This window comes from Dermochelys coriacea, chromosome 23 (genome assembly GCF_009764565.3).
Source record: "Dermochelys coriacea isolate rDerCor1 chromosome 23, rDerCor1.pri.v4, whole genome shotgun sequence".
Taxonomy (NCBI): domain Eukaryota; kingdom Metazoa; phylum Chordata; order Testudines; family Dermochelyidae; genus Dermochelys; species Dermochelys coriacea.
In genome coordinates this window covers 2,567,549-2,595,094 of record NC_050090.1, presented here as the reverse complement: position 1 = coordinate 2,595,094, position 27,546 = coordinate 2,567,549, and the positions used below count along the sequence as shown (strand labels likewise).

At 66.7% G+C, this 27,546-nt stretch overlaps 1 protein-coding gene across 1 annotated transcript in view; it reads right to left on the bottom strand.

Moving 5' to 3' along the window:
* The window catches only part of RYR1 (ryanodine receptor 1), a 92,997-nt gene that overhangs the window by 40,435 nt on the left and 25,016 nt on the right, over positions 1 to 27,546 (bottom strand). Inside the window, 43 exon segments of the mRNA XM_043501411.1 lie at positions 54 to 135; positions 630 to 868; positions 1,540 to 1,600; positions 1,935 to 1,984; positions 2,450 to 2,571; positions 3,201 to 3,268; positions 3,659 to 3,774; positions 4,157 to 4,280; positions 4,381 to 4,456; positions 4,660 to 4,737; positions 5,358 to 5,498; positions 5,778 to 5,867; positions 6,379 to 6,457; positions 7,283 to 7,446; positions 7,715 to 7,855; positions 8,329 to 8,419; positions 8,943 to 9,163; positions 9,306 to 9,475; positions 10,274 to 10,394; positions 10,486 to 10,597; positions 11,237 to 11,423; positions 11,811 to 11,946; positions 12,225 to 12,319; positions 12,645 to 12,777; positions 13,853 to 13,967; positions 14,947 to 15,220; positions 15,643 to 15,789; positions 16,134 to 16,245; positions 16,811 to 17,011; positions 17,288 to 18,080; positions 18,728 to 18,954; positions 19,468 to 19,554; positions 19,716 to 19,881; positions 21,234 to 21,394; positions 22,092 to 22,221; positions 22,558 to 22,634; positions 22,636 to 22,926; positions 24,183 to 24,391; positions 24,747 to 24,921; positions 25,261 to 25,466; positions 25,981 to 26,128; positions 26,725 to 26,884; positions 27,384 to 27,467. Of these exon segments, the coding sequence (XP_043357346.1) occupies positions 54 to 135; positions 630 to 868; positions 1,540 to 1,600; positions 1,935 to 1,984; positions 2,450 to 2,571; positions 3,201 to 3,268; positions 3,659 to 3,774; positions 4,157 to 4,280; positions 4,381 to 4,456; positions 4,660 to 4,737; positions 5,358 to 5,498; positions 5,778 to 5,867; positions 6,379 to 6,457; positions 7,283 to 7,446; positions 7,715 to 7,855; positions 8,329 to 8,419; positions 8,943 to 9,163; positions 9,306 to 9,475; positions 10,274 to 10,394; positions 10,486 to 10,597; positions 11,237 to 11,423; positions 11,811 to 11,946; positions 12,225 to 12,319; positions 12,645 to 12,777; positions 13,853 to 13,967; positions 14,947 to 15,220; positions 15,643 to 15,789; positions 16,134 to 16,245; positions 16,811 to 17,011; positions 17,288 to 18,080; positions 18,728 to 18,954; positions 19,468 to 19,554; positions 19,716 to 19,881; positions 21,234 to 21,394; positions 22,092 to 22,221; positions 22,558 to 22,634; positions 22,636 to 22,926; positions 24,183 to 24,391; positions 24,747 to 24,921; positions 25,261 to 25,466; positions 25,981 to 26,128; positions 26,725 to 26,884; positions 27,384 to 27,467 (6,660 nt within the window).

Genomic DNA, 27,546 nt, shown 5'->3' with positions numbered 1-27,546 from the left:
CTCTGTCGTCCCTTCTTGTTCTCGTGTCCCCCTGCCCCAGCCCCTCAACTCACCGCTCCACGTAGGGGTTCCTGGTAGTGCCCAGTGAGTAGATGCTACACAGAGTCCGGTAGCAGGAGACCTGGACATCGTCCACTGCGGGGGAGGAGGCAGATCAGGCGGGGCATCGCTCCTCCCACAATCCCTTACATTTGGCTTGGGGGCAAACCCCCGCCACCTCAAAAGGCCCAGATTGGGGTGAGGGAGAGGCCATCTTGCCTGGCTCTTGACGGTGATTCACCATGGCAAGGGCGGCCCTGCGGCTGAGGTGGCCCCCGTATGGGGTGGGGAGGCACCCAGCGCTGCCACTTGGTGCCGGTCACTTGGGCGGCGCGGAATGTATGAGGCCTGGGCTGCCAGCTCCTGCTGGGCCATGGGGGTCCGCCCCACCCCTGGCACCCCTCCCCCTGCTGCCCTCAACCCCCCACCCCTCCAAATTCCCTACCCCCCTCACTTCCTCCCTTGCACTCCCCTGTCCCCAATCCCCAGTCCCTCCCTCTGCCCCTGGTGCCCACCAACACCCCCCACTTCCTGGCACTCCCACCCCCTCTGCCCCTATGGTCCCCCCCGAGGCCCCAGCCCCGCCTTACGGATGACGTCGTCCCCGAACTGGTGCTGGGCGATGTGCTCGAAGAGGGAGGTGAGCACGGGCAGCAGCACCACCGTGGTGTAGTTGATGTTCTGGGCCACGCCCTTCACCTGGGTGCGGGACTGTGACACCTTGCCCAGCTTGAGGTTCTCCACCATCTTCTCGATGTCCTCCGAGGCACTCTCGAAGAACGAGCGCAGCCCAGCCTTGACAATCTCCGGCCCTGACTTCATCACCGTCCTGCCACGAGAGTGGCTCAGCCATGGGGTCCCCGTGTAACCCGTCCCGTGCCCCACCCCAGAGGGGACGCATCTCCATGCCGGGCGAGGGGTCCCCGTGTAACCCACCCCGTGCGCCACCCCAGAGGGGATGCATCTCCGCGCCGGGCAAGGGGTCCCTGTGTAACCTGCCTCGTGCTCCACCCCAGAGGAGACGCATCTCCGCGCTGGGCGAGAAGTCCCTGTGTAACTAGCCCCTTACCCCACCCGAAAGGGGCCATGTCTTCATACCAGGCAAGGGGTCCCTGTGTAACCAACCCTCGCCCCACCCGAGAGGGGACGCATCTCCGTGCCAGGTGAAGGGTCCCTAGTTCTGGGCACTGTCTCTGGGTGGTGGCTCAGCAGCGGGGTCCCTGTGTAACCCGCCCTGTGCCACACTCCAGAGGGGACGCATCTCTGCGCCGGGCAAGGGGTCCCTGTGTAACCCGCCCCGCGACCCACCCCAGAGAGGCCACATCTCCATACCAGGTGAAGGGTCCCTAGTTCTGGGCATTGTCTCTGGGCAGTGAAATCTCCCCTATTTCTTTAGCTCCCGCCTCTTGGTCTCAGTCCCTGCCCCGCCATGGCTCTGTCTAGCCCCAGTCCTGCCCCCACCAGCCGCTCCAGGGAGGGGACCCAGCCCGAGGGGCTCACCTGGCATCTAAGGAGCGAGCCAGGATGTGCAGGCAATTCACCACAGCCGCAGCGTCCGTGCCTGGGGGAGAGAGCCTGCATCACTGGGGAGGGGGATCCAGGCAGAGGGGTCAAGAGACACCTGCTTAGCTACAGGCCTGGGCCCTGCACAGACTGGGAGAGGAGCTGGGCCACAGCATGGGGGGCAGGGATACAAGGGGGAAGTGAAAGGGGTTGGGACTGAGGGGCAGGACAGCCCCCGACAAGCCCAGAGTAATCTGGGATGGGTCACAGCTACTCCCTCTGGGTTTTGGCTCAGGCCAGCCCAGCCCCCATCCCTCAGGGCGGGGCAATGGGCAAGGCCAGGCGCCCCACCCACCCCCAGAGAGCCCAGCCCCACGGTGAGGGGCGCTTACCGAACAGAGAGACCCGGTGCCTGACCAGGGCTGCAAGCTTGCAGAAAAGGCTGAAGGGAGAGGGGGAGAGAGGAAAAGAGAGAGTGAAAGAGAGAGACACTGCAGAGGAAGAGCACACATGGGGCAGAGATCCGAGGCAGAAAAGGAAGGAGGATCAATGGGGCTCTCATCACTCCCCCATTAACAGCACTTGCAGGTAGGGAGTTCTGGGTGGGATGGCAGGGGCTGCAGGTTGGAAGTGAGGGGCACTGGCAGAGCTGGGGTGGGGGAAGCCCAGGGCTGGGTTAGCAGGGCTGCAGGTCAGGAGTGACGGGCACCAGCAGAGCCCCACACCTGGAGCACTGAGTCAGCATGTGGGGGAGAGCAGGGGGCAGGGTTAAGCCTCTGGCTGCCACCTGGCTGGATGGGGGCATCTGGTCTGACGCACACCTGGGGCCAGGCTGCACTGAGGGTGATGCCCAGGTATGGCCCCCTACCCCTGCCCAGGACCCCCCCCCACTTCACTCCCCACTCACCTGGTGATCATCTCCTTCTCCTTGTTGGAGGCATGGCCCCCGCTGCCCAGCACTTTGGCGGGTGTGGACAGGAAGTAGAGGCAGTGGTTGTGGAAGTACTGGTTGATGAGAGGCAGCAGGATCTGGGGTGGAGGGGAGGGGAGGGGAGAGGAGGTGGGTCAGTGGTGGGGAGACATCACCATGGCCGGCAGCAAGCCTGCACCCCCACCCACCACTCTCATGGGCTGGGGGTGAATGTCAGAGCCCCTACAGGGAGAAGATGTGATCTCCCCCACACATGTGGCACAGACAGTGACCTGGGACAAAGAGACCTCCTCTCACACCCCGAGCCAGGCACCACACCCAGGAGATAGAGGGTGAGTGGGGATGACGGGTAGTCAGAGTAACAGCGGTGTTAACTCAGCCTGGCTCCGTTCCCTTCCCCTGTTACCTGCCAGTGCCGATAACACTGGAGCTCCAAGGGCAGACGCCCTGGGCTGATAACACTGGAGCTCCAAGGGCAGATGCCCCGGGCAGCCTGCGCTACCTGCTAGTGCTGATAACTCCAAGGACACAAGCACCAGGCAACCTGAACTGCGTTACAAAGGCAACAATATCCCAGCCTCTAGCACTTAACACTCCCCCATGGCTCGGATGCCCCATCCTTAGGATCCAAGCCCCTCATCCACACCTCCATGGCTCAGGCACCCCCTCCCCACTGGAGGAGCCCCCCTTTGACTGCAGGGGGACGGACCAGTCTGGACAAACTGACCTTGGCGAAGAACTTGATCTCCTGCTCATGGGGCGATTTCTCCACCCGCCCGCTGCTCACCACGGCCTCTGCAAGGAGATAAGATGCTTTGAGTGCCTGGGGGGCTGTGGGGATTGTTCCCCCCTCCCCAATCCTGGGACTCTGGGTAGATTCAAGCTTTAAACACATTCAGGCAACTTTTCCATATTTCTGCAGATGCCTCCAAGCCCCTGGGGAGCAGCTGGCACGCAGGAGAACCCAGGAATCCTGGCTCCCATCTCCCCTGCTCTAACCCCGAGACACCACTCCCCTCCCAGAGCTGGGCACAGAACCCAGGAGTCCTGGCTCCCAGCCCCTCCTCTGATCCTGGGATTTACCACCCGCACCAGAAGCACAGAGTGCGGCTGAGCCTCTGTGGGTCCCCAGTGGTACTGGGAGAGGCAGTCAGGTGGGCATGGCGGGGTGTGTGCGCACCCTACCCAGGTGGGCGATGAACTCCTGCGAAATGTCCATCCACTTGAGCAGCTGCTGCAGGAAGCCGTAGGCAAATCGCTTCTCGATGGAAGACGAGTCGAGCTCCATGTCCTTCAGCCCCCTGTGAAAGAGCAAGGTCAGGGGCATTGGCCTCTCCAGCCAAAGCCCAGGGGAACAGATGGGAAGATGGACCTGCCCCCAGGGGGGAACAGACAAGGTGACAGATCCCTGCCCCCGGGGGAACAGATGGTGACCCACTCCTGGGGAAGTGAATAGACTGGAGGGAACAATCCCGCCCTTAGGGGGGAACAGGTTTGGGGGACAGTCTGGCCCCCAGGGGCAATGGACTCTATGGTGTGATCCCCCCCAAGTGGGGATGAGGCCTGACGGGCAGCCCATGGGATGTGGGGGAAAGGGGGCCCAAGGATCCCCGTGGGGCAGAAGCACGGTGAGCCATGGAGAGGAGGTGTCCCCCCCCCCCACTGGCAGGGCCTTGTCCCCACCTGGTCACGGCGTAGCCGTTCATCTGTAGGAATTTGAGCAGCTCCTGGGCCTTCTCGCGGTCACGGGCCTTCTCCTTGGCCGTCAGCGTGTCGTAGGGCACCAGCAGAGGGTGGGAGCCGCCTCCTGCAGAGAGAGAGTCAGGTCCAGCCGGGGGCAGACTCTGAGTGGGGAAGGCACAGACAGAGACGCTCCCGGGGGGGGGGGCACGGATGGACACACTCACCTTTGGCCTCCAGCTCCTGCTTCTTCTTACGCCCCCAGGTGTTGTGATAGTTCTCAGCCAGCTGCTCCGCCATGGCCTGTGGGGGGGGGGGGGCTGTGAGCTATTCATCCCCTTGTGGGGTCCTCTGGGGCCCACCAGCCAGGGAGCGTGACATATTTCACTCCACGGGGCACACCCAGATGTGCCGATCCCAGCACGGCCCACCCCTGACCTCCACGCCAGCTGGCCTGGGGGGGAGGGCGGTAAAGGGCCCAGATTGGGGGTGGGGACATGTCTCACCTGCAACTCCCGGGAGAGCGTCACCCCCAGCAGGTCGATGGGCTGCGGGTTGTAGCCGTGGCTGGGGTCGTAGGTTGCCTGTGGGGGAGGGATTAGAGTTCAGAGGGGCTGTTCCCCCTGCCAGGTTGTACCATCACTGCCCCACATTTCCCCTCCCCCAGTCGCACCTCCATGCTGGCTGAATCTGGAGCCCCTCCCTCTGTGTGTCATGGCCCCTCTGTTGGGGATCCTCTGTGGTTCACAGTCTTGTGCTCTCGCCCACCAGCTCTGGATGCCCTCGCTGTGCGGCCTCCCGGCACCCATGGGGCTAGAGGGCTGCAGGTTCATTCCAGGGGGTGGGGGTGTCCCTCAGAGTGTCAGGCTGGCCATAGAGACCAAGTCACTCCCTGAGGGTGAACTCAGCATCAACGTGCCCCTACAAGCCCACCCTAGGCACCGCTCACTTCTCTGGATGGGCAGCTCAGTGCTCTCCTCCTACCTTGGAGCCTGCTCCCAATGGCAGAGCTGGAGGAACCCAGGGGAGTTCTGGCTCTCAGCCCCCTGCTCTGACCACTGGACCCAACTCCCCTCCCAGAGGTGGGGAGTCCTGACCCCCAAAACCCCCCTCCCTGGCTCTAACCACTAGAGCCCACTCCTCTCCGAGAGCCAGGACAGAACCCAGGAGTCCTGAGCCCCCCCCAGAGCTGCGCTGCCCTCACCTGGGCTGACTGCGAGATCTTCCGCGTCTTCTTCTTCTCTGTCTTCTCCTCCTCGCCCTCGTGGGGCTTCTCCACCATCCACTCCCAGGCGATCATGGCTTTGAGCGACTCCTTAATGGGCCAGCGGTAGATCTCCTTGTCCTGCGGGGCCAAGCTGGCTGGGTGCTGGCTCAGGGCTTGGCCGGGGGTGGGGGTGGGGGGGCAGGTAGCAAGATGGGAGGACGCCCCCCTTGGACTGCGGGCTGAGATCTGGACTGCCGGGGAGATGGAGGAGGATGGGGGGAACCAATGAGTTCCCAGGGTCTCTGCCCCCAACCTGTGCAGCCTGGCAGGTGCATTGTGGGGGGGGAGGCGGGAGTGGGGGGTGTGTGCAGGTGAGGGGGCCAATGGGCTGGGACCAGGAGGGGGAGGGGCGGGTACCTTTTCAGAGAAGGTCTTGTAGGGGCGCAGCATGGGGTGGGTCTTGGCCTCCTCATCAATCGTCTCCCCGAAGGTCCAGTTGTTCTGGATCTGCCGGAGGAAAGGTCCCAGGTGTGGGTCACAGGGGTCACGCCCAGAGGGGGTGGGATGGGGGGTAACAAGGGAAGACACAGAGGGCGGAGGTCACAGTGTGGACCTGGGGGTCATAGGGAGGTTGCACTGAGGTCACAAGGAGGTCAGGGGGTCCTGAGAGTTCACAGCAAGGGTAGAGTCATAGGGGGTCACAGGGAGGTCACAGGGGGAAGCAGTGCATTGTGGGCCAGCGGGGGCAGGGGAAGCAGTGCATTGTGGGCCGGCAGGAGAGAGCAGTGCATTGTGGGTCAGCATGGGCAGGAGAGAGCAGTGCATTGTGGGAAAGCGCGAGAGAAGCAGTGCATTGTGGACCAACAGGGTGGGGAACCAGTGCATTGCGGGCCAGCAGGAGTAGTAGTGTATTGTGGGGGAGAGCAGTGCATTGTGGGCCATCAGGGGCAGCGAAAGCAGTGCACTGTGGGTCGCTGGGGGCAGGGGAAGCAGTGCATTGTGGGCCGCAGCCCCGTACCTTGTCGAAGGCCCACTTCTCATGCGTGTGCTCGGCGTATTTGTTGATGAAGGTGTCCAGCTTCTCGGGGATGATGACGCTGTGGGGGGTGGAGCATCGCTCAGGGTGGAGCTTCCAAGCTGGGTTTGGGCACACGTGGCTTTGGGGGGTCAGGGTCTGGGGGGGCAAACTCCATCCTAAAGGGACGCTGCCCTACAGCCCAGCACCGCCAATGGGGGTGCCCGCTCCACCGAGCTCTGGGACAGCAGGGGAATGCAGTTTGGGAGTGAGGGGCACTGGCAGGGCTGGAGAGGGGCAGGGCTGTGGGTCGGGAGTGGGGGGCACCAGTGGGAGTGGGGGGCTGGAGGAGGGCCGTGGGTTGGCAGTGGGGCAGGGCTGGGCTGGAGGGGGGCTGCGGGTCGGGAGTGGGGGGCACTGACAGGAGTGGGGCAGAGTTGGGCTGGAGGGGGGCTGCGGGTCGGGAGTGGGGGGTGGTGGGGGCTGGCTAGGGGCTGCGGGTTGGGAGTGAGGGGCACCGGCGGGGCTGGGTGCTGGAGGGGAGCAGGGGGCAAAGTGGGGCTGGCTGGGGACTGCAGGTTGGGAGTAAGGGGCACCGGCGGAGCTGGGGGCGGGCTGCGGGTCTTGAGTGGGGGACGTTGGCAGGACTGGGGGCTGGAGGGGGGTGCAGGGCAGGGGGCTGCGGGGCAGGAGTAAGGGGCACCGGCGGGGCGGGAGTGGCACCAGCGGGAGTGGGGGCTGTGGGTCGAGAGGAAGGGGCACCGGCGGGGCTGCGGGTCGGGGGCAGGGGGCGTCGGCGGGGCTGCAGGTCGGGGGGGGGGCGTTGGCAAGGCGGGAGGGAGGGGCACTCCTGGAGGACCTATGGCATTCAGGGCCCCCCTGTGACCCCGGTCCGGGGGCTCCTCACTTGAGGGTCTCGACGGGCTTGGGGTCGAAGTTGCCCTCGGCGTCGATGGAGGCCCTTTTCTCCATCCGGGAGCAGTAGCTGGCGTCCACGTAGTCGGGGGGCAGGGCGCCGGCGATGGCGCACAGGCAGGGCATGGCCAGCTTGTACAGCTCCGCCCTGAACTTCTGCATGGGGGGTGGGATGAGGGGGGGCCAGCCAACACCCTGCTCCCCAGCCTCCCCCGATCACCCCTCCCACATCCCGCCCCCCAGATCACCCCTCCCATCCTTCCTCCCCGATCACCCCTCCCCCATCCTGCCCCCACTCATCCCTCCTCATCCTCCCTCCCACCCTGCCCCAGCCCCACTCCTCCCTCCCTGATCACCCCTCCCCCATCCTGCCCCCCCTCCCCCAGTCACACAATAGTATCCCACTCCGCCCTCCCCCCCACACCTTGTGGGCCAGGGAGTCGAAGATGCCCCAGAAGAGCTTGCGGGTGAGGTGCAGCTCCTCCTCGGAGCTCACGCCGAAGCTGGCCCAGCCCGTGGGCAGGCAATAGTACTTCCAGCACCGCTCGTAGTGGTTGTTCAGGAGCTGGGGGGGTGATGGATACAGTTACTGGGGGCGCCCGTTGGGTCGCAGGCCACAGTGCTGCCCCGTGTATCGGGGGGGCATCATGGCTGTGGGAACCCCCTCCCCTGGCATGCTGGGCACTGGGGCAGCCCCCCGCCCTACCGCCTGCAGGCGCTAACCCGGCCCAGCCACTGAGCTGGGGGACCCCACAGCCGCCATCACAGGCTAGCGCCCCACGCTCTGGGGGACGGCGTCGCTCTCTGCTGGGCCGCGCCTCGGTGCATTCCAGAGCCCCATGGCCTGGCCAGCTGCACCCCCCCAGCGGATTGCATGGCGCACACTGGCACAGCCCCCCCTGCCTTGCATGCGTGGCAGCATCTCAGCCCTGCCCCCCAGACAGCAACTGTTGCCCTGCCCCCAGTCCTACCACCCCCGCCCGGTGTTCTCTACCACCGAGCGGCAAGCCTGGGCACGGTCCCCACCCAGCCCCTCACCTTCAGGGGCATCTTGGCAAACTCGTTGAGGATGGGCACGTCGAAGACCAGCCGGCGCAGCAGGTGCTGCAGCATAGAGGGCCGGATGTACCTGATGGGAGACAGCTGCTCTCACAACAGGACAGGCTGCCCGAGACACTGGGGCGGGGGGGGAATAATGAACCTGTGGAACCCCCCGCTGCAGGGTATCCCCAAGGCAAATGGCAGTGCCTGCTTGGCGTGTTTCAGTCCTCAGGCTTCAGGGCGGGAGCTGACCAGCAGCTGGGGATGCCCCGAGTAGGGTTGGCAGCCTGGTACAGCCTCCGCCGTGGATGGGGGGCTCAACACCTGGCATTGGTCAGAGCTGGGGCCGCAGGGCCACAGACCCAGCTGCGTGCCCGTAGCAAGGAAAGGCCTTGTGTCCCATGGCCCCAGCTGGGTCTGGCAGGATCAGGACAGGGCACCCTAGAGAGGCCAGGCCTCATGCCCCGATGGGGGTCCAAGGGGCCAGGCCCTGTGTCCCAAGGGGGCTCAGCCCAGAGATCTGAGGGGCCAAGCCATGTGTCCAGTGCCCCGACTGGGGCCCCCGTGTCCCGAGGGGCCAGGCCCCAGCCCCAGGGCTCGTCGGGCCGTACCGGCACAGGGCCATGAGACACTCCTCGATGACGTCGCGCTGGGCCTTGGTGAGGGAGCGCCCGCGGGACAGCCGGTAGATGGTGTGCAGCATGGAGTCCACCATGATGGCGCGGTGCTCGGTGCCCGCGAAGAGGGGCGCGCACTTGGTGACGAGGGGCAGGACGGCACAGCACAGGTACCGATTCAGGGCCAGCGCCATCTCCGTGGTGCTGAAGGCGGCCTGGGGGGAGGGGGGAGGCAGGTTACAGCAGAGGAGGGGCATTGGCATGGGGGAGGGATGCCGGCCAGCTGCCCCACGGCCCTGCCCCCAGGCTGTGTGAGGGGGATCCCGGCTGTCTGCCCCACGGCCCTGCCCCACTCACGGTGTCGAGCGAGGCGGCGGCCCGCATGTCCGGCAGGAAGCCGACCTCCAGTACGTGCAGCAGGAAGTCCTGGCTCTCAATGCCGTAGACGCGGTCCAGGAACAGCACCATGGGCGCCTTGTGATCCGGCACGAAGCTGGCCGACATCCGGGGCTCCACCACGTTCCCGTCTGGGGGAGACACACCGGGGGGGGGTGTCGCACCGGCTCAGCCAGGCCAGGCTGCGGGGGAGGGGCTGGCGTCCCGCTGCCCTGCCCCTCCCAGCCCCCCAAAAACAGGAGTCTCCGGGGTCCCCTCGGGGAAGAAAGGGGCTCAGCCTCCTTGGTCTCTCGGCAGAGCCCCCCCCCCCCAAGCCAGCTGGTCCTGAGCCTCCCTGCCCTGTTCCCCATTCCCGCCCCCTGAGCCAGCCAGTCCCAACCCCGCTCTTGCCCTGGGGCCAGACCAAAGCTAGTGCCCCCTGGAGAGGAAAGGCCCCGTGGGCCATTCCCCGCCCCCCTGAGCCAGTCAGTCCCCACCTGGAGCCAGATGGGAGCCAGCCCCCAGAGGGGAAAAGCCCCAGGGCCTCCCGAACCAGCCGGCCCCCCACCCAGGGCCAATGGGAGCTGGTCCCCAGAGGGGAAAGGCCCCACGGCCTCCCGAACAAGCCAGCCCCCCCACAAAGGGCCAATGGGAGCTGGCTCCCAGAGGGGAAATGCCCCAGGGCTCCCCGAACCAGCTGGCCCCCCACCCAGGGCCAATGGCACCAGCCCCGAGAGGGGAGATGGCCCCAGGCCCCCCGAACCAGCCAGCCCCCCATCCAGGGTCAATGGGAGCTGCCCCCTAGAGGGTAAAGGCCCCGGGCCCCCCGAACCAGCCAGCCCCCCACCCAGGGCTAATGGCACCAGCCCTGAGAGGGGAAAGGCCCCAAGGCTCCCTGAACCAGCCGGCCCCCCACCCGGGGGCGAAGGGAGCCGGCCCCAGGCCCGTACCTTTGCCAAAGGCAGGGATCTGCAGGGGGAGACTGATAATGCCGACAAGGTCGTCCAGGGGCACCAGGGAGCGCAGGATGGCCCGGATCCGCAGCGCTTCGCCCTTCCCGGCCTGAATCAGCTGTGGGCAGAGAGCAGGCATCACCCCGCTGGCAGCAGCTGCCGGAGGCAGGGACGCTGCGCCCCCAGCCCTCCCCCTCCCCGGCGCTTACGTGCATCTCGGGGGCACAACGCCCCAGCAGGTCGATCAGCGCTGCGTAGAAGGACATGACGGCGTTGCCCAGGTGCACCCGGTTCTCCTCGTGCGTCTCCTCCCCCCCGAACCTGCCGGGGGGCGCAGAGCGAGAGTGAGGGGGACAGGGAGGGCGAGCGCATCGCTGGGGTGGTTGCATAGGTGGGGGGCCCAGGGTGCGGGCAGAGAAGACACGAATGCTGGAGGACACACACATGGGTCGGTGCGTGTGGAGCCCGGGGAGAGGAGGGTGGGTAAGACTGAGGGGGGCAGTGGGGGAGGGGAGTGTGCAGGGCCAGCACTGTGACCGTGGAAGGGATGGGTGGATCTCACCACGGGTGATTGTGCCCATACGGGGGGCTGAGCGGGGTGGCACACAGGGACGCCAGGTAGCCCCTCTGCAAGGCAGCATTCGCACTGATGTGTGTAGATGGTGGAGGGCACACACAGACACCCTATGCACACACAGAGTGTGAGGTACACAACTCGGCACGCATGCACACACTGCCCATGTGCTCAGCTTCCTGGGGTACTCACAACTCATGCAGCTACGCATCTGCATGCCCACATACACCATGTGCACCGCGCACCAACCATGAAAACACACACGCACAGCCGCACACCCAGAACACACGGTGTCCACCAAGATCTATGCTCCCCTGCGGCACGGCCCTTGTGCCCGTGCACACTCGCCACTGCCCATGCAAATCCGCGCCCGCGCCCACACGCACAGCTCCCGGCGGCGGTCCTTCTTGACGGTGGGCCCATCCCGGGCCGGGTCCTCCGAGATCTTGATGGCCTCTTCGATGGCGGCCAGCAGCCCGCTGCCGCCCTCACCGCGCAGGGCAGGTCCGAAGCACTCAGGCCGGCGGATCAGCAGCCGCACCACCACGTTGGCGTTCTCCTCCACGCTCTCGCCTGCAGGGGTGGGAGGGCACCGCACTCAGACCCGGGGCAGGTGCACGGGGCTCCGTGCCTCACTGGTGGGTGCAGTAAAGGGGAGCCCTGAGCAGGCGGGCAGCTACCGGAGCTGGGAGAGACCTAGCTGAGAGCTCCTGGTGCCAAGGGAGGGGGGGCAGATATCAGGGGGCAGGAGGGCTGGCACCTCCCAGGGCTCTGCAATCCAAGCCAGTCTCACCTAGCAAGAGACACGTTCCCACCCTGCACCGACCTGGGGGGGTCTTTGCACCACGACCCACCCTGTACCGAGCTGGGGGGTCTTTGCACCCTGACCCGCCCTGCACTGAGCTGGGGGGGCTCCGCACACAGGGATACTCCCCCTCCCTGCCACGCCCACTCGCTCACCGTTGACAAAGACGGCAAAGCGCAGGAAGTCCAGGTAGCGTTCCCCCCCACCAGGGTTCCAGCCGATGTCGGGGTAGCCCTTGGCCAGCAGCATGGGGCAGCTCTGCAGCCCACAGCTCGCCAGGTACATCACCACCTGGGGGGGGCAGAGAGCATGCATATCATGGGGTGTGGGGGTTGCAGGGAAAGGTCCAGGGGGCCGACGGTGCTCAGTGAAACGATGCCCATTTACACCAGCTGGGGACCTGGCCCCAAACTTGCCCCCCCCATCTCCCCCTTTCCCCATGCATCCCCCTCATCCCCACCAGCCTGGTCAGTTTCACCCTCCCTCCCTGGTCAGTTGTGCTCTGTCCCAACCCCGGCAAACCTCTCACCCCCCATCATCACTGACCCCCCCGATCCCCCGGCCCCCACCTTTTCCAGGTCCTGCTCCTGCAGCGCCAGCGCCAGCTCGTTGTTGTCAATGACTGAGGCAGCGGCCACATCCAGGGGGGTGGATCCCCGCATGCCTAGGGGAGAAGAGGGGCAGCAGGGTTAGCATCCGGGGGCTCAGGAAGGGGGCAGGGCATGAGCAGGGCAGTGTGCAAGGAGCCGCCTGGTATTTACACACACACACACACACACACACACACACGTGTGTGTGTGTGTGTGTGTGTTTGTGTGTGTGTCTCACTGCCCCCCGCTGGAGGGGCTGAGCCCTGCTCTGAGTGTGTGTGTGTGTGTGTGTGTGTGTGTGTGTGAGAGAGTGAGAGAGACGCTGCCCCCCGCCGGATGAGATCGCGCCCCACCAGCTGTGCGTGCCGAGCCCCGTGCTGCGGGCGGCTGCAGGCTCACCCAGGCCGATGCCGCTGTTCTGCAGCAGGTAGCTGAGGTGGTCGAACATGGAGCGCTGGTTCTGGCGGCTGATGCGGCAGAAATAGCAAAGGAAGCGGCAGCAGCTGGTCACCATCTTGGGGAACCGAATCTCCTGCGGGGGGACGTTGGAGATGCCGGTAAATCCCCGTCCCTGCCCCCTGCTCCGCCAGCTCCGCCCCCATCTCCCCCCTCTGCTCCTGGGGCAACAGCCCCCACCTCCCACCACGGCCGGGGCCGGAGTCTGCACCAGGACAGCTCTCACAGCCGGCGGGGTGCGGGGGGTCTCTCTCCTCCCTGCCCCCTCTGGCCCTGCAGCAGCAGCCCCATCTCGGAGCCACCCTGCCGAGCCTCCTCCCTCTGAGTGTCCTCCCCGTGCCCCACCCCAGAGGTGGCTGCATCTCAGCACCAGGTGAGGGGTCCCTGTATAAATAGCACCTGCGCCCCACCCCAGAGGTGGCTCTCTTTGGTTCCTGTATACAACTGGGTGCATTGTGTGTGGTCTGGGTCCGGCAGCTGGGGTTGGGGAATTAACTCCCATGCGTTGAATTTCTTCGAGGGCGGGGGTTTTCTGCGCCCGGTCTCAGTTCTTTGCAATGCTAGGCTCAGCTGTTTCAGAGCTATGCCCCACATGGCCTGGGCATTCAAGGGGGGTCCTGGACATTTAACCCTGACACACTTCCCTTCCCATTCACCCCATGATTGGACACTGCTCAGAGGGGCAGGGAGGTGTGGGGCAGGCCCTATGGCAGAGCTGAAGGTGGGGAGCCCAGCGCTGGGAGAGCAGGGGGCTGTGGATCGGGGGGGAGGGCACTGGCAGCAGGGCAGAGGGACCCCACAGCTGAGGAGGGGGGTGATGGCAGTGATGCAGGGGGACCCCAGGGCCAGGGGGCACCAGCAGAGCAGGGGGACCCCAGGGCCAGGGGGCACGGGGAGCCAGCAGCGAGGCAGGGGGCCCCAGGGCTGGGGGGTGCAGGGCACCGGCACAGCCTGGGGACCCCAGGGCCAGGCCAGTAGGGTGTGGGGCACCAGCAGAGCGGGGGGACCCCAAGGCCAGGGGGCACCCCCAGGGCTTTTCAGTCAAGCCTGGTTGTTCTGTGAAAGGACCTGCTCTAGGAATGGTTTGGGGGCAGGTTCTCCAGGGGGGTCCTGCTCGGACCGGGCGTGAAGTCGGGGGACCCTCTGCTCACCTTGGACTCGCCCCCTCCCAGCACGTTGACCATCACCTCCATGACTGTCTCATGCATGCTCAGTGCTCGCATCAGGTTGGGGTGCTGGTAGAAGACTTTGTTGTTCATGATGTTTCTGCGGAGGGAGGAGGGGACGGGGGGATATGGACCCTGCGGCGCGGGCGGCACCGGGCTGGGCTTTAGCCACAGGCCCTTGCTACGCTGGGGGCTGAGTCACTGGTGAAGGGAGTTGGGGGGGGTCCTAGCACACACCTCCCCGCACCTCCCCCCCCACTGGCCTCTCATGATCGGACACTGCTCAGAGGGAGCAGGGAGGTGCGGGGCAGGCCCTATGGCAGAGCTGGGGGCTGCGGATCAGGGGTGAGGGGTGTGGACAGCAAGGGGACCCCAGGACAGGGGGTATGGGGTGCAGGCAGCAAGGAGACACCAGGGCCAGGGCGGGGCGGGCAGTGAGGGGACTTCAGGCCAGGGTAGGCAGGGCGTGGGCAGCAAGGGGACCCCAGGGCCGGGGGGCGCGGGCAGCGAGGGGACCCCAGGGCTGGGGGGCACAGGGTGCAGGCAGCGAGGGGACCCCAGGGCCGGGGGGGTGTGGGCAGTGAGGGGATCCCAGGGCCGGGGGGGGTGTGGGCAGCGAGGGGACCGGGGTGCGGGCAGCGAGGGGACCCCAGGGCCGGGGGGGGGGTGGGCAGCGAGGGGACCAGGGTGCGGGCAGCGAGGGGATCCAGGGCTGGGGGGGTGTGGGCAGTGAGGGGACCCCAGGGACGGGGGGGGTGTGGGCAGCGAGGGGACCAGGGTGCAGGCAGCGAGGGGATCCCAGGGCCGGGGGGGGGGGTGTGGGCAGTGAGGGGACCAGGGTGCAGGCAGCGAGGGGATCCCAGGGCCGGGGGGGTGTGGGCAGCGAGGGGACCCCAGGGCCGGGAGCTACAGGGTGTGGACAGCGAGGGGACCACAGGGCTGGGGGCGCAGGCAGCGAGGGGACCCCAGGGCCGGGGGGCACAGGGTGTGGGCAGCGAGGTGACCCCAGGCTGGGGGGCGTGGGCAGCGGGCAACGAGGGGACCCCAGGGCCGGGGGGCGCGGGCAGCGAGGGGGATACCCAATGCTCTGGATCATGAGGGTCTCCTCCTCCGGGCCCATCTGCACGATGAGCAGCGAGCGGATCTGGCCCAGGCTCTCGAGCAGGCTCATGGCGTCGTCCACGGAGACGGCGTTGATGGTGTAGGCCCGGGGCAGGGCGCGGAGCAGCTCCCCGACGGCGTCGTACTGCCGGTGCAGCAGGCTGAACATGACCCGCACCAGCGCCGGGCTCTGGATGAAGGACTCCTGCGCCCAGTGCACCATGGTGTGGGAGATCAGCTCCTGCAGCGTGCCTGGGGGGGAGGCGGGGGGTCAGCGCCAGGCCGCTGGGGGTGGTGCCAGGTGGTTGGCGGCAGTGCCATGGGGCCTGGACCCCAAGACTGGGGCATCATGGGACCCACAGCTCAGGGGCCCTCTGCCAAGGGGGGCCTAAAACAAGAGGCTCAGAGGTCACTGGGAGTCCCCCCAGCGTCACACCCCTGCATGGGGGGCAGTGCATGCTTGGCACCACCCCACCCACAGAGGGGATGCCATAGGTACCAGCTCCCCGTCCCAGCCAGCCCCCCGGCCACTGCCCTCCCCCCCAGCCAGCACTCAGGCTCCCGCCCCAGCCAGCCCCCTGGCCACTGCCCCTCCCCCAGCAGCTAGCCCCCCGGCCACTGCCCCCCCCACAGCCAACACTCAGGCTCCTGCCCCAGCCAGCCCCCCGGCTCACTGGGTGCCGGCTCCTCCTCGGGGGGCAGCTCCTCCTCCTGCTCCTTCTTCTTCCGGAAGCTCAGCACCTTCTCCACCAGGGTCCTCAGCCGACGCCGCAGGGACGTGTCCTCTTCCTCCTCCTCCTCTCCCACTTCAGCCTCGATGCCTGGGGGGGGGACACGGCACGAATGGGTCCTGGGCCCGGGGGGGTGACACCTGGCAGGATGAGTTCCTGGGGGTGGGGGGACACCTGGCGGGACAGGGCTCGGGGCACTGGGGATGAGGGAGACACTCGGCAGGATGTGTCCCTGGGCACTCGGGGGGGGGAGGCACACCTGGCAGGATGGGGCCTGGGCCACGGAGGGGGCAGGGCCACACCCAGCAGGACGCAGCCTGGGGGGCACACCAAGCAGGACGGGGCCTGGGGCACGGGGGTGGGGCACACCCGGCAGGACGGGGCCTGGGGCACGGGGGGGGCACACCCGGCAGGACGGGGCCCGGGGCCCTCACCACAGTGGCTCAGCAGGTCGGTGTGGAAGTCCAGCAGCTCGTCGCGGATCTCCTCGGGCACCGGGCACTCCTCCTCGTCTGCCCCATGCTTGAAGTGCAGCAGCATGTTGATCTGGGGGTGGTGAGATGGTGAGGGGCGGGGAGCACGGGGGAAAAGGGGGGGTCCAGCAGACCAGGGCTGGGGCTGGACCTGCTGCTGCCCCAGCTCCTGGCCCCTTTGCCCCAAAGGCTGGTCCAGCCCCTTGCCCCCTCTCCCCCACGTCCCTGCCCCACTGACGTCCTGAGGCTGGCCAGGGGCCAGGTGGGGTATGGGACCGGCCAGGGGCCGCGGGGGTGATACCGGAAACTGGAATGGCTAAGGGAATTGCTTGTATGACTTATGGTTACCGGTGGGGTGAGACCCAAGTCCTCTCTGGCTGGCTGGTCGGGTAACCCAGCCTAGGGCTGTGACTGCCCAGCTCTAAGCGATTTGTCCTGACTTGATACTCGCAGTTGTGTCCCGCCAGAGGCGGCATCGTTACAGCCGGTGAGGGGCCAGGTGCCATGCTGGGGCCAGGCAGTCTGCGGGGTCAAGCGGTGCGCCGGGGCCGGGTGCCATGCTGGGGCCAGGCAGTCTGCGGGGGTCAAGCGGCACGCCAGGGCGGGGCCGAGTGGCACGCCAGGGCCGGGTGCCGTACCTGTTCCTGCGGGGGCGAGCGGAACTCGCGGGTGCGCCGGGCGGTCTCGGCGGCCGACATGGTGAAGGCCTGCATGAGCTGCCCGTAGCGCAGGCGCTGGTTGCTCTGGAGACGGTCCACGTAGCGCTCCGAGAAGGCGATGATCGCCTCCACCCGGTGCTGCAGCTCCCGGTCACAGAAGTACTGCAGCAGGTTGCACATCTGGGGAGAAGAGGCCATCAGTGCTGGGTGGGGGGGGGGCAGGGATATGGCGGGGAAGGACAGGCCATCTATGCTGTGGGGAGATGGGGAACCCCCCACTCCATATCATGGGGAGACAGGGGCAGGGACCCCCTGCTCTGTGCTGTGAGGAGAGGGGGTCAGGGTCTCCCCGTTCCGTGCCATGAGGAGACGGGGTCAGGGATGCCCACTCTGTGCTGTGAGGAGCCAGAAGTGGGGTCAGAGACCCCACCCCACTCCATGCCACGGGTCTCTCACCTGCAGCTTGACTGACTCAGGCAGCTTCATCTGCAGCAGCCCCTCCTCCAGCCCCTCGGCCTCCTCCTCGCCGGCCTTCGCCCCGGCCTTCTCCCCCTGCTCCTCCTCCGGCTTCTCCGCCTCGCCCTGCTCCTCCTCGGCGGGCTCCCCGAAGACGGCTGGCTCGATCATGCGCAGGATGTGCCGCACATCCTCGTCCCCAAAGACGCCCATGATCAGCAGGGTGGAGACCAGCTTGAGGACGGGCACGAAGTGGAACTGGACGCTGCCGCCCACCGGGTCCCGGCTGTGCTGCCCGCCATCCTGCACCGCCTCCGTCAGCATGGCCAGCGCCTTCAGCTTCAGCGCCTCCAGCGGCAGCGTGGGGCTCAGCTGGTACCGCTCGGGGCTGGTGCTGACGAAGCAGGGCGGGGCGAAGTGCAGGGGAGGGCGCAGGCAGGTGCTGGTGCCCACGCCGGGCAGGCCGGGCTTCCGGCTGCCCTCGGGGAAGAGCCGGATGCTCTTGGTGGCGTCCGTCATGGGCACGATGAACTCGTTGTTCATGGTGAGCCGGGCCCGCTTGGCCGACTCCAGGTGCATGCTCATGAGCAGGTCGTAGTAGCCGCTGCGCAGCGGGCCGGGCAGGTGGGGGCTCTCGATGGCGTACAGCAGCTGGGACTCGTCCACGTGGCTGCACAGGGCGTGGGCCACCCGGTTGTTGCCCAGGGCGCACACGGCGCAGTAGAGCTGCAGCGAGTGTTGCTGGAACGTCAGCAGGGCCAGCTGCTCCGACAGCTCCAGGATGTCGATGCACCTGCCGGGCGGGGAATGGGGCCCAGAGGTCAGAGCAGGGGGGTGGGAGCCAGGACTCCTGGGTTCTGTCCCGAGCTTGGGGAGGGGAGTCGGGGGATTGGGAATCAGGACTCCTGGGTTCTATCCCCAGCTCTGCAAGAAGAGTTGGGTCTAGTGGTTAGAGCAGGGGGTTGGTGGGAATCAGGACTGCTGGGTTCTAATCCAGGGTCTGACAGCGAGACAATGAATCATCCTTGGAGAAAGTCATTTCCCCCCTCTCTGTGCTTCAGTTTACCGCTTCCTCCATCACTGAGATGCATCCACCGCTGAGCTGGCACGGCAGCTGTTTGTCAGCCACACAGCATACTTCTGACAGGGAGCCGGGTGTGGAGGGACAGAAGGTCCCTGGAGGGGGGTGGGACCAGGAAAGCAGGGCCATTCCCTAGCTTGCACCGAGATCACTCCCGAAGGCCTGACCCTCGTGGGACACTGACAGTGTGTGGACCGGCCACTGGGAAGTGACACAAGAGTTTATAGCTTACTACTGCTGCCAGCTCATGGAGTCGGTCCCTGAGCTCCAGGGCTTTAGTGCAAGCACAGAGATGGAGGTGACAGGGTTCCCCGCACTGGCTCTCTCCCCGGGGGCCTGTGCCAGGAGGGAGCGCTCACCGGCTCTCCTCGGGGATGTGCAAGGCCATCATGACCAGGGGTTCGCCGCACTCCACCATCCAGCCGTGCCGGTCGCTGATGCGGGCTGTCTCCACGGCCAGGAACTCGTTGGGCACGCGGCTCCAGGTCACCGGCGTCAGCATTTGGATGACGAGGCGCGGCGGGCACTGCGGCTCGGGGTTCTTCCGCTCGCTGTGGAACATGGCGGCCGAGAGGGGCATGATGTTCTGCCAGGGGCAGAGAGATGCCGAGAATCAGTGTTTGAGCTGGGAGAGAACCCAGGAGTCCTGGCTCCCAGCCCCCCCAGCTCTAACTCACCTGACCCCACTCCCCCCCCAAAGCCAGAATAGAACCCAGGAGTCAAAGACCCAATCCCTTGTTCTGACCTACTAGTCCCCTCACAGAACAGGCAAAGTGACTGCGCTTAAATCTCAAAGCAAATCCCTTCCAGACACTCATTGGCACAACCCGCCCAGCTGTGCCGGGGGGCAGGGCAGAGGACCCTCGGTGTGCCATGGGGCAGGGGAGCCCAGCTGTGCTGGGGGGCAGGGCAGAAGACCCTCGGTGTGCCATGGGGCAGGGGCGGGGGAGCCCAACTGTGCCGGGGGGCAGGGCAGAGGACCCTCAGCGTGCCATGGGGCAGGGGTGGGGGAGCCCAGCTGTGCCGGGGGGCAGGACAGGTTGGAGGGAGCCCAGCTGTGCCGGAGGGTGGGGGCAAGGCACCCCAGGGCTGCCCCTACCTTCATCTTGCCCAGCTCGAACTGGAAGACGTTCTGGCTCGTGGGAAGGACGAAGACGGCCGGGAAGAGTTTGGTGTTCGGCTCCACCTGGCCCAAACGCAGGGAGTGAGATACGGCCCGGAGCCAGCGGGTCCGCGGGGCCTGTCTCCTCTAAGGGGCACCGGCTCCCAGGCCAGGCCAGGGCGCGGACCGGCTGGCTGTGGGCGTTGGGGGGGGGGACCCTGGCCGTGCCCCGGGGGGCGGCTCACCTGGTAGAAGGTGTTGATCTCCTTGCCGTTGGCCGTGAAGGTCATGAGCCCCGTGGCCAGGTCCACCAGGCAGCCGAGCACCAGGTCCACGGTGCTGACCCGGGTCTGCTGCGCGCTGCTCACGAACTCCCCGCCCCACACCAGGTAGCAGTTGCTGCGCTTGATGCTGTCAGCAGAGGGGTGGGCCCAGGGGTAATTCACCCATCTCCCCCGCCCCACAGCCACCTACTCCACACCCCCACGCGCCCTCCCCCACTGGGCCTCTTGTCCCCCTGCCCCCTGAACTCCCCTGCAGCCTCCTGTCCCCTGCCCCGGGGCCTCTCCTGCCGTGTGTCTGCAGGGCTCCAGGGCCGTGGCCCGAGCCCCACAGTTTCCAACCCCACAACTCCACCCTATGACCCCATGGCCTCCTGACCCACATCCCCCATGGCCCTGCCCCATGTCCTCCATTGCCTCCTATCCCATGGCCCCCACCCCACAAAGCCATGGCCTTCTGACTGATATCCCCCATGGTCTCCTGCCCCACATCCACCATGGTCTCCTGCCCCATGGCCTCCTACCCCTTACACCTTTGGGCCTTTCATCTCCCTGGCCCATGAACTCTACCCCGTGACCTCTGGCTCTTCTGCCCCATGGCCTCCCATGCCAGGGCCTTTCACCCCACATCCCCGTGTGTGACGAAGCGGGACTGTTCTTAATGTTTTCTCTGAATATTGTGGGGGTGCCTCAGTTTCCCCTATGCAGTTCTTAAGTGTCTAGGTGGTGGGATAAGGGTGTATGATCGTTGCAGAGCCCTAGAGGGCAGGTGTGTGCAGGGGTCTGGACACAGAGAATGGCCGACACCCTGTTTCCTGGCAGCTGATGGCCTGGGCCCTTCCCCCCTGCAAGGTGAGAACTAAAGGGCTGGAGAACAAAGGAATCAGGTGCCCTCCTGGCCCAGAAATGGGACAAAGCCCAGAGGAGGAGGGGCTGGGGAGAGTTCCTGTTTGGGGCTGGCTGGGGACATGGAGTGAAGTGCAGATGTGGTTGTCTGGCTCACTGCCCCCCAAAATGGACCAGGCTGCGGGGTCCGGTTCTCTGCACTTACAAGCTCTGTTTCAGACCATGTTCCTGTCGTCTAATAAACCTTCTGTTTTACTGGCTGGCTGGGAGTCACGTCTGACTGCGGAGTTGGGGGCAGGACCCTCTGGCTTCCCCAGGACCCCGCCTGGGTGGACTTGCTGTGGGAAGTGCACGGAGGGGCAGGGGATGCTGAATGCTCCGAGGTCAGCCCCAGGAAGGGGGGAGCCGGGTGAGCTGGGTGTCCTGCAGACAGGCTGCCCCCAGAGTCCTGCCTGGCTTCATAGGGAGCAGCTCCAGAGCATCACCCGGGGACTCCATGACACCCCCCTCCTTGACACCCCCTCTGCCCTCCCAGTTCAAGGCCCCAGAGGGCTGGCTGCCCCCTTTTCCCCAATGTGCCCCCCCCAGCCCCACGGTGCTCTGCAGTGGAGGCTGGCCGCGGCCGGCCCCCCTCACCTGTCGTGGATGTGGCCCTGATCGTCGCCCATGGTGACGGTGACGGTGCGCACCTTGCTCAGGTCGAACGTCATGTCATGCTGATGGTAGTCGGGGGTGACCCAGCCCACCCAGACGCAGGTGGGCTCCTGGCCCGCGAAGATCCGCACCGAGTGGTAGTACTTGGGGGGGGGGGCAGGGGAGGGGGCCGTCAGCCCGGCTGGCACCAACCCCACAGCCTGAGAGAGGAGAGTCCATGCCCGCACCCTGCAGCACCCACCCCAGCGCCATATCGGGGTCAGCATGGACAGGGGAGAGCGCCCCCTCCTGAGCCCCCTGCAGTTCAGCGCCCCCTAGCACTGCATTGGGGTCAGCACGGACAGGGGAAAGAGCCCCCTGCTGAGCCTCCCCCACTCCCTGCAGTACAGCGCCCCCTAGCACTGCACTGGGGTCAGCACGGACAGGGGAGAGCGCCCCCTGCTGAGCCCCCCGCTCCCTGCAGTACAGCGCCCCCTAGCACTGCATCGGGGTCAGCACAGACAGGTGAGAGCGCCCCCTGCTGAGCTCCCCGCTCCCTGCAGTTCAGCGCCCCCTAGCACTGCATCGGGGTCAGCACAGACAGGGGAGAGCGCCCCCTGCTGAGCCCCCCCGCTCCTGGCAGCACGGTGCCCCCTACTGCTGCATCGGGGTCAGCACGGACAGGGGAGAGCGCCCCCTGCTGAGCTCCCCGCTCCCTGCAGTTCAGCGCCCCCTAGCACTGCATCGGGGTCAGCACGGACAGGGGAGAGCGCCCCCTGCTGAGCCCCCCGCTCCCGGCAGCACGGTGCCCCCTAGCGCCGCCCCGGGCGGTGTGGCGACAGCACCCGCGCGGCCCGGTACCGTGGTGGTGTTCATGATGATCTCGGGGTCGTCCCGGTCGTCGGGCACCACATCTTCCTCCAGGCGCTGCACGGAGGGCACCGCTGGGGGCCCGGTGTTGAATGTGGCCTTCTTCGCCTTGAACAGGAAGCTGGGGGTGGACGAAGATGGGGGCAGCTGGGGGTGAGTGCCCACCCCCCTGAGACCGGTCAGCCCGGCCCAGCCAGGGAAAGAGCCTGTGTCCAATGTGGGGCAGGCGGGCGCTGCGGGAGGCCTAGACACTGGGAACTGGGCTCCGCTCGTTAGAGACCTGGGGGGATGGGCTCTGCTCATTAGAGACTTCCAATTCAGGTCAGAGGGGAATGGCCCCGTGCCCCACTCCCTGCCCCCCTGGTCCCTGTCCTGGGGCTGAATCGGAGCCAGCGCCGCCTGGAGGGGAAAGGCCCCATATCCCATTCCCCGCCCCCCGTCTCCTAGAGGCTCTCACCCTCTCTTGATTTTGCTCTTCTCTGATGCCGCATCCTTCTCGTTCTCCATCCTGGGGGGCTCCTTAGGGCTGGGCAGGGGCCCCCCCCTGCTTCTCCTTCTCGGCCTCCTCGGCCTCCTTACGCCCGGCTGACTTCCGGAGCACCTCGAACTCGGAGTCGAGGTCCACGTCCTTGACGTCCTCCTCGGGGATGGTGAGGGCGCGGGTGAGGGGCATGGCCCCTGCCGTGCATTTGAACTTCTCGTGGAACTCCACGGGCATGCTGAGCCGCAGGAAGAGCAGCTCGCTCACCGCGTTCTGTGAGCCGAAGGTCCGGTGCGTCAGCTTCAGGCAGGGCGGGTTATCCACCGTGCCGTCGATGCGCGACACCTGGCCCGGGGGGGACGGAGGAGTCAGGAGAGGACGACCCAGGTCGGGGGACGCTGAGACGGAGCGGGGAAGCGCTGGGGTGTTTTCAACCAGGCCGGGGCGTGCCTCAGTTTCCCCGACAGGTTGCACTGTTACCCAGTGTGGGGAGGAGGACATTGGGGCGAAGAGATCCAGGCGTGGCTCAGCTGGGACGGGTCCTTCAAAGGGGCTGGCCCAAGTGGGGAATCGCAGGAGACAAGGGCAAACCCAGTGCCCGAGACACTGGCACCTCAACAGCCCCGGCACAGTGGGAGCTGGATTTCCCCCCCTTGCTGGGCACAGAGCCCAGCGGGAGAGCAAAGGGAGAGGGTGGGAGCTCTCCCCTGGGAACTGACTCAGGAAGGGACAGGCAGGCAGTGCCTAACCCACCCATCTCTGTGCCACCCTAAGGACCTCCTGAGCCAGGGGGATGCTAAACCCCGCCTGAGCACAGTTGCAAGTCGGGGCTGGGTGCACAGGGCCCATAGAACGGTTGGGTCTCCCCCAGAGGCCGGCTCAGCTGGGCCCAGTGGGCAGAGCTGCCAAGGGGAGCAGGCTGGCTGGAGATGGCGGGGGGGGATGTGGGGGGGGATGTGGCCTGCCCTGGGGGAAGGTGGGACCCCTCGGGAGTCTGGCCCACGGAAGATTCCTTCAAGAGCCTGCTCCGAAGCTGGGGCCATGGCCCCGACCCTGCAGATCTGGGAGAGACGGTGCAGAGTGGGGGCCTGGTTTGGAAGAGTGGGGGCAGGACTCCCGGAGCAGCCCCAAACCTGGCCCCCATCAGGTCTCAAAAGAGAGGGGCTCCCCAGATTGGGGCCCATGCTGTAAGCCAGGGAGCCCTTGGTGCCAGCTGACACTGGGGGGCAACAGGGGTGCACTGGCGTTCACAGCAGATATCGGCACTACAGTTTGCTGACGGGCAGCCCGTGAGGTCTGCACACCCAAGGGTCCTACTGACGGAGATAGCAGGCGCCAGGCTTCCCGGCAGCTCCCCCCTCCCTATGGGGCTCTGGGCCAAACCCCCGGCAGCTCCCCCATTGCACTGGGCACCGGGCCGAGCCCCCCACTGGCTCCCCCATCACACTGGACTCCGGGCCAAACCCCCGGCGGCTCCCCACTCCCCACGGGGCTCCGGGCCTAGCCCCCTGGCGGCTCCCCCAACGCACTGGGCCGAGCCCCTCGGCAGCTCCCCCATCGCACTGGGCACCGGGCCAAACCCCCCCACTGCTGGCCCTTACCTCATAGTGGGGGTGCTCGGGGGGGATGGGGGAGAACTGCGGCAGGCTCTTGCTGAACCACATGCTGATGTCGCGCTTCATGTTGATGGCGAAGGGCTCGAAGCCCTCCTGCAGCCCACAGATGGGGAAGTACCGCAGGCTGCTGACCTCCTGGCCCAGGTTCAGCCGCCCCACCTGGGCCAGGCCCAGACTACACACTGGGAGGAAGCCTGCAAGACAGGGTGGGGCCCAGCAGGGTCAGCAAGGCCTAGCATGCCCCTCCACCCCCCACAGGGACAGCACTTCCCCCCCCCACCCCGACAAGATCGGCATGCCCCCAAACACAGGGGGAAGGAGGGTGCAGAGAGGGGACATCAGACATGTCAGTGCCCACACCAGGAACAAAACCCAGCCGTCCTTGCACTCAGTCCCCCCTCCCCACTCCAGCCACTAACCCCCACTCCCCTCCTAGAGCCGGGGAGAACCCAGGCATCCTGGCTCCCAGCCCCCCTGCTCTAACCACTAGCCCCCACTTCCCTCCCAGAGGCAGGGAGAACCCAGGCATCTGGGCAGCCAGCCCCTCACCTTCTCCGATCTCGATGTCCTTGAAGGCCAGCTCAGAGCCCGAGTCGCTGATCAGCATCTCCCCGTTGAGCGTGAACATGATGTGGTTCTCGGCCAGGTCAATCATGCAGCCGACCACGTCGCCCGGTTGCCAGGAGCGGCCAAAGGGCTCGCTGCCGATGTGCCAGCGCTGGCCCTGGCATGGGAGGGTGGGGTCAGCAGCTGGGAAAGGCATCGGGTCCAGGCTGGTGGCATGGGGAGCAATGGCCAGGGGCAGGCGGGAGGCGTTGGCCCAGCACAGCCAGAGGGTAACGCAACAAAGGGCAGGATCCAAGTGTGGGAAGGGACCCCGGGCTAGATGGGCCCATGGGGGGACCCAGCCCCGAGTGGCAGGGAAAGGGGGATATGGGGCTAGGGAAGGCCATTGGTTTGATCCAGGTGGCGGGGGGACAACCGGTGGGTGACCCGAGGGGCAGGCGGATACCAGGCTAGGGGGAGCCCGTTGGGGGGGGAGTCCAGTCCCTCCTCTACTCACCCGGTGGCCGTTGAAGACATAGGCGAGCTCGTCGGACCCCAGCTCCACATCGGGGCGCACATCCGGCCGGGCCCAGCCCACGCGCATCTCGCCCGTGGTCACTGCCTCGAACTCGAAGTACCATCTCCCGGCCCGCACGGCGTAGCACTGCTCCGCCCGGAACACCCGCATCCGCTCCGAGCGCGCCGTGGGCACCCCCTGGGCCGCTGCGGGGCGAGGGCAGGGTCACCCCGTGCCCCAAGGACTGCCTGACCCCCGGGCTCCCCGTCCCCTCCCTCACACACTGCTCTCCTCCCCCGCACCTCACCACCCCCACACCTGCCCTTCCTACCACCACCGCTCAACCACCCTCCCTACGGTGGGGGAAGGGGCCCCAGGGGAGCAGAGGGGACAAGAGGAGCCGGGGGGAGGGCAGGAAGGGTCCCAGGGAGGGGCCCCAGAGGGAGGATAAAAGGAGGGGCCCCAGGGGAGGGCAGGAGGGGTCCAAAGGAGGGATCTGGGGGCAGGGCCCAGGGGAGGGAAGGAGGGATCTGGGAGTGGGGCCCCAGTGGGAGGAGAGACGGAGGGGCCCCAGGGGTGGGCAGGAAGGGTCCAGAGGCAGGGTCCGGGGGAGGGCAGGAGGGGTCCAGAGGAGGGGTCCCAGGAGGAGGAGAGAAGGAGGGGCCCCGGGGGAGGGGAGAGGTCCCGCGGGAGGCCAGGAGGGGCCCCGGGGGCACTCACAGGTCTCCTGGTCGGGGGGCTCGATGTTGTAGCCGTAGCCGATCAGCGTGCGCACGGCCTCACACAGGCTGTTGCGATTTGTCTTCTTGGTCCGTTCGTCCAGCAGGTTGTAGGGCACCAGGCGCGGGTTGCGCTTGTTCTTGATGTCCTGGTGACACGCACACACACCACGGACACGCCACAGACACGCATGCAGACGCCACAGACACACACGGGACGGGGGGAAACCAAGAGGAGCTGCTCTCGAGCCAGTCCAAACCCAGCCGATTGCCCGGGCCCGGCTGGGGGGGCTGTTCCAGCCACTGGCTGCTGCCCTTCCCTCTGCGGATCTCAAAGCACCTGAACTCACGTCGCTCCCACCCCACCCCCACACAGCCACTTGCGAGGCAGGGATGGCCCATGGCCCTGGGTCACTGATGGGGAATGAGGCAGAGTCAGGGGGAGAACCCAGGAGTCCTGGCTCCCAGCCCCCACTCCCCTCACAGAGCCAGGGATAGAACCCAGGCGTCCTGGCTCCCAGCCGCCCCCCGGTCTAACCACTGGATGCAATGCCTGGTTCTTCATGAAACAGAAGACAGCACGGGAGCATTGGGCACACCCGTGTGCATGCGGGAGCCCTGCCCTGCTTGGCACAGGGCCGAATCAGACGCCCGCTCACCCTGGCACAGAGCAGGCGCTAATGGTCCCCCAGCTCCCCATACCCTGGCTCCCCAACAGTCCCCTCCCCCGGCCCCAGCCCCCTACCTGCACGATGCTGTAGGTCCAGCCCTGGCTCACACGGTCCCGGGCCCACACGTTGTGGCCGTTCTCGGCCAGCTTGTCCACCAGCGTGTTCTGGGCCGGGGTCAGCTTGACGTGGGCCAGGTCCAGCGGGGCCGGCTTGTAGCCATTGGACATCATGTACCTGCCAGGGAGGGGCTTTGCGCTAGGACCTGCCAATCCACCTCCATCTCCTGCCTCCCCACCCAGCCCAGCCCATCGAGCCCAGTATCTCCCCCACCCCAGCTGATCGAGCCTGGTGTCCCCGCCCCCTGTGATGAAGTGGGAATCTTCCATTGTGTGTGCCTCGGTTTCCCCTAAGTGGTGCCCGGTTAAGGAGGCAGTGGGCAGAGACCCAGAGACCCGGGTGCCGCCCAAGCCTATGGCCCATGGAGAGTCCCAGAAGACACTGGCCACTCCAACTGCCCCGACATTTGGCACCTAGACCCCCTAGACCTAGACAAAGGCCCTGAGGGGGCCAGCTGGGGTTGTTAAGTGGGGGCAGCTGGAGGCAGGGGAGAGGCATCTGGACTGGGACTCAGGGGGGCTGCCCGGGGGCGACGTCTCAGGGCTGGTGGAGCCTTGGACGGCTCCATGGGGGTCATGTACCCCCCAGGACTCCCCCTCGCCCCTGGAACACCCACGTTTTGGGCAGCTTGGTCTTCTTGAGATTCTCCTCAGCCTTCTCGTCGGCCATGCCCACGTGACAGCCCAGAGCCAGCAGCGTCCTGAGGGGGAACAGCAACGGGGTGGGGGGTCAGCTCCCCAACAGAGCCTCCGGCCCTGCCGCTGCCCCCGAGAGACGAG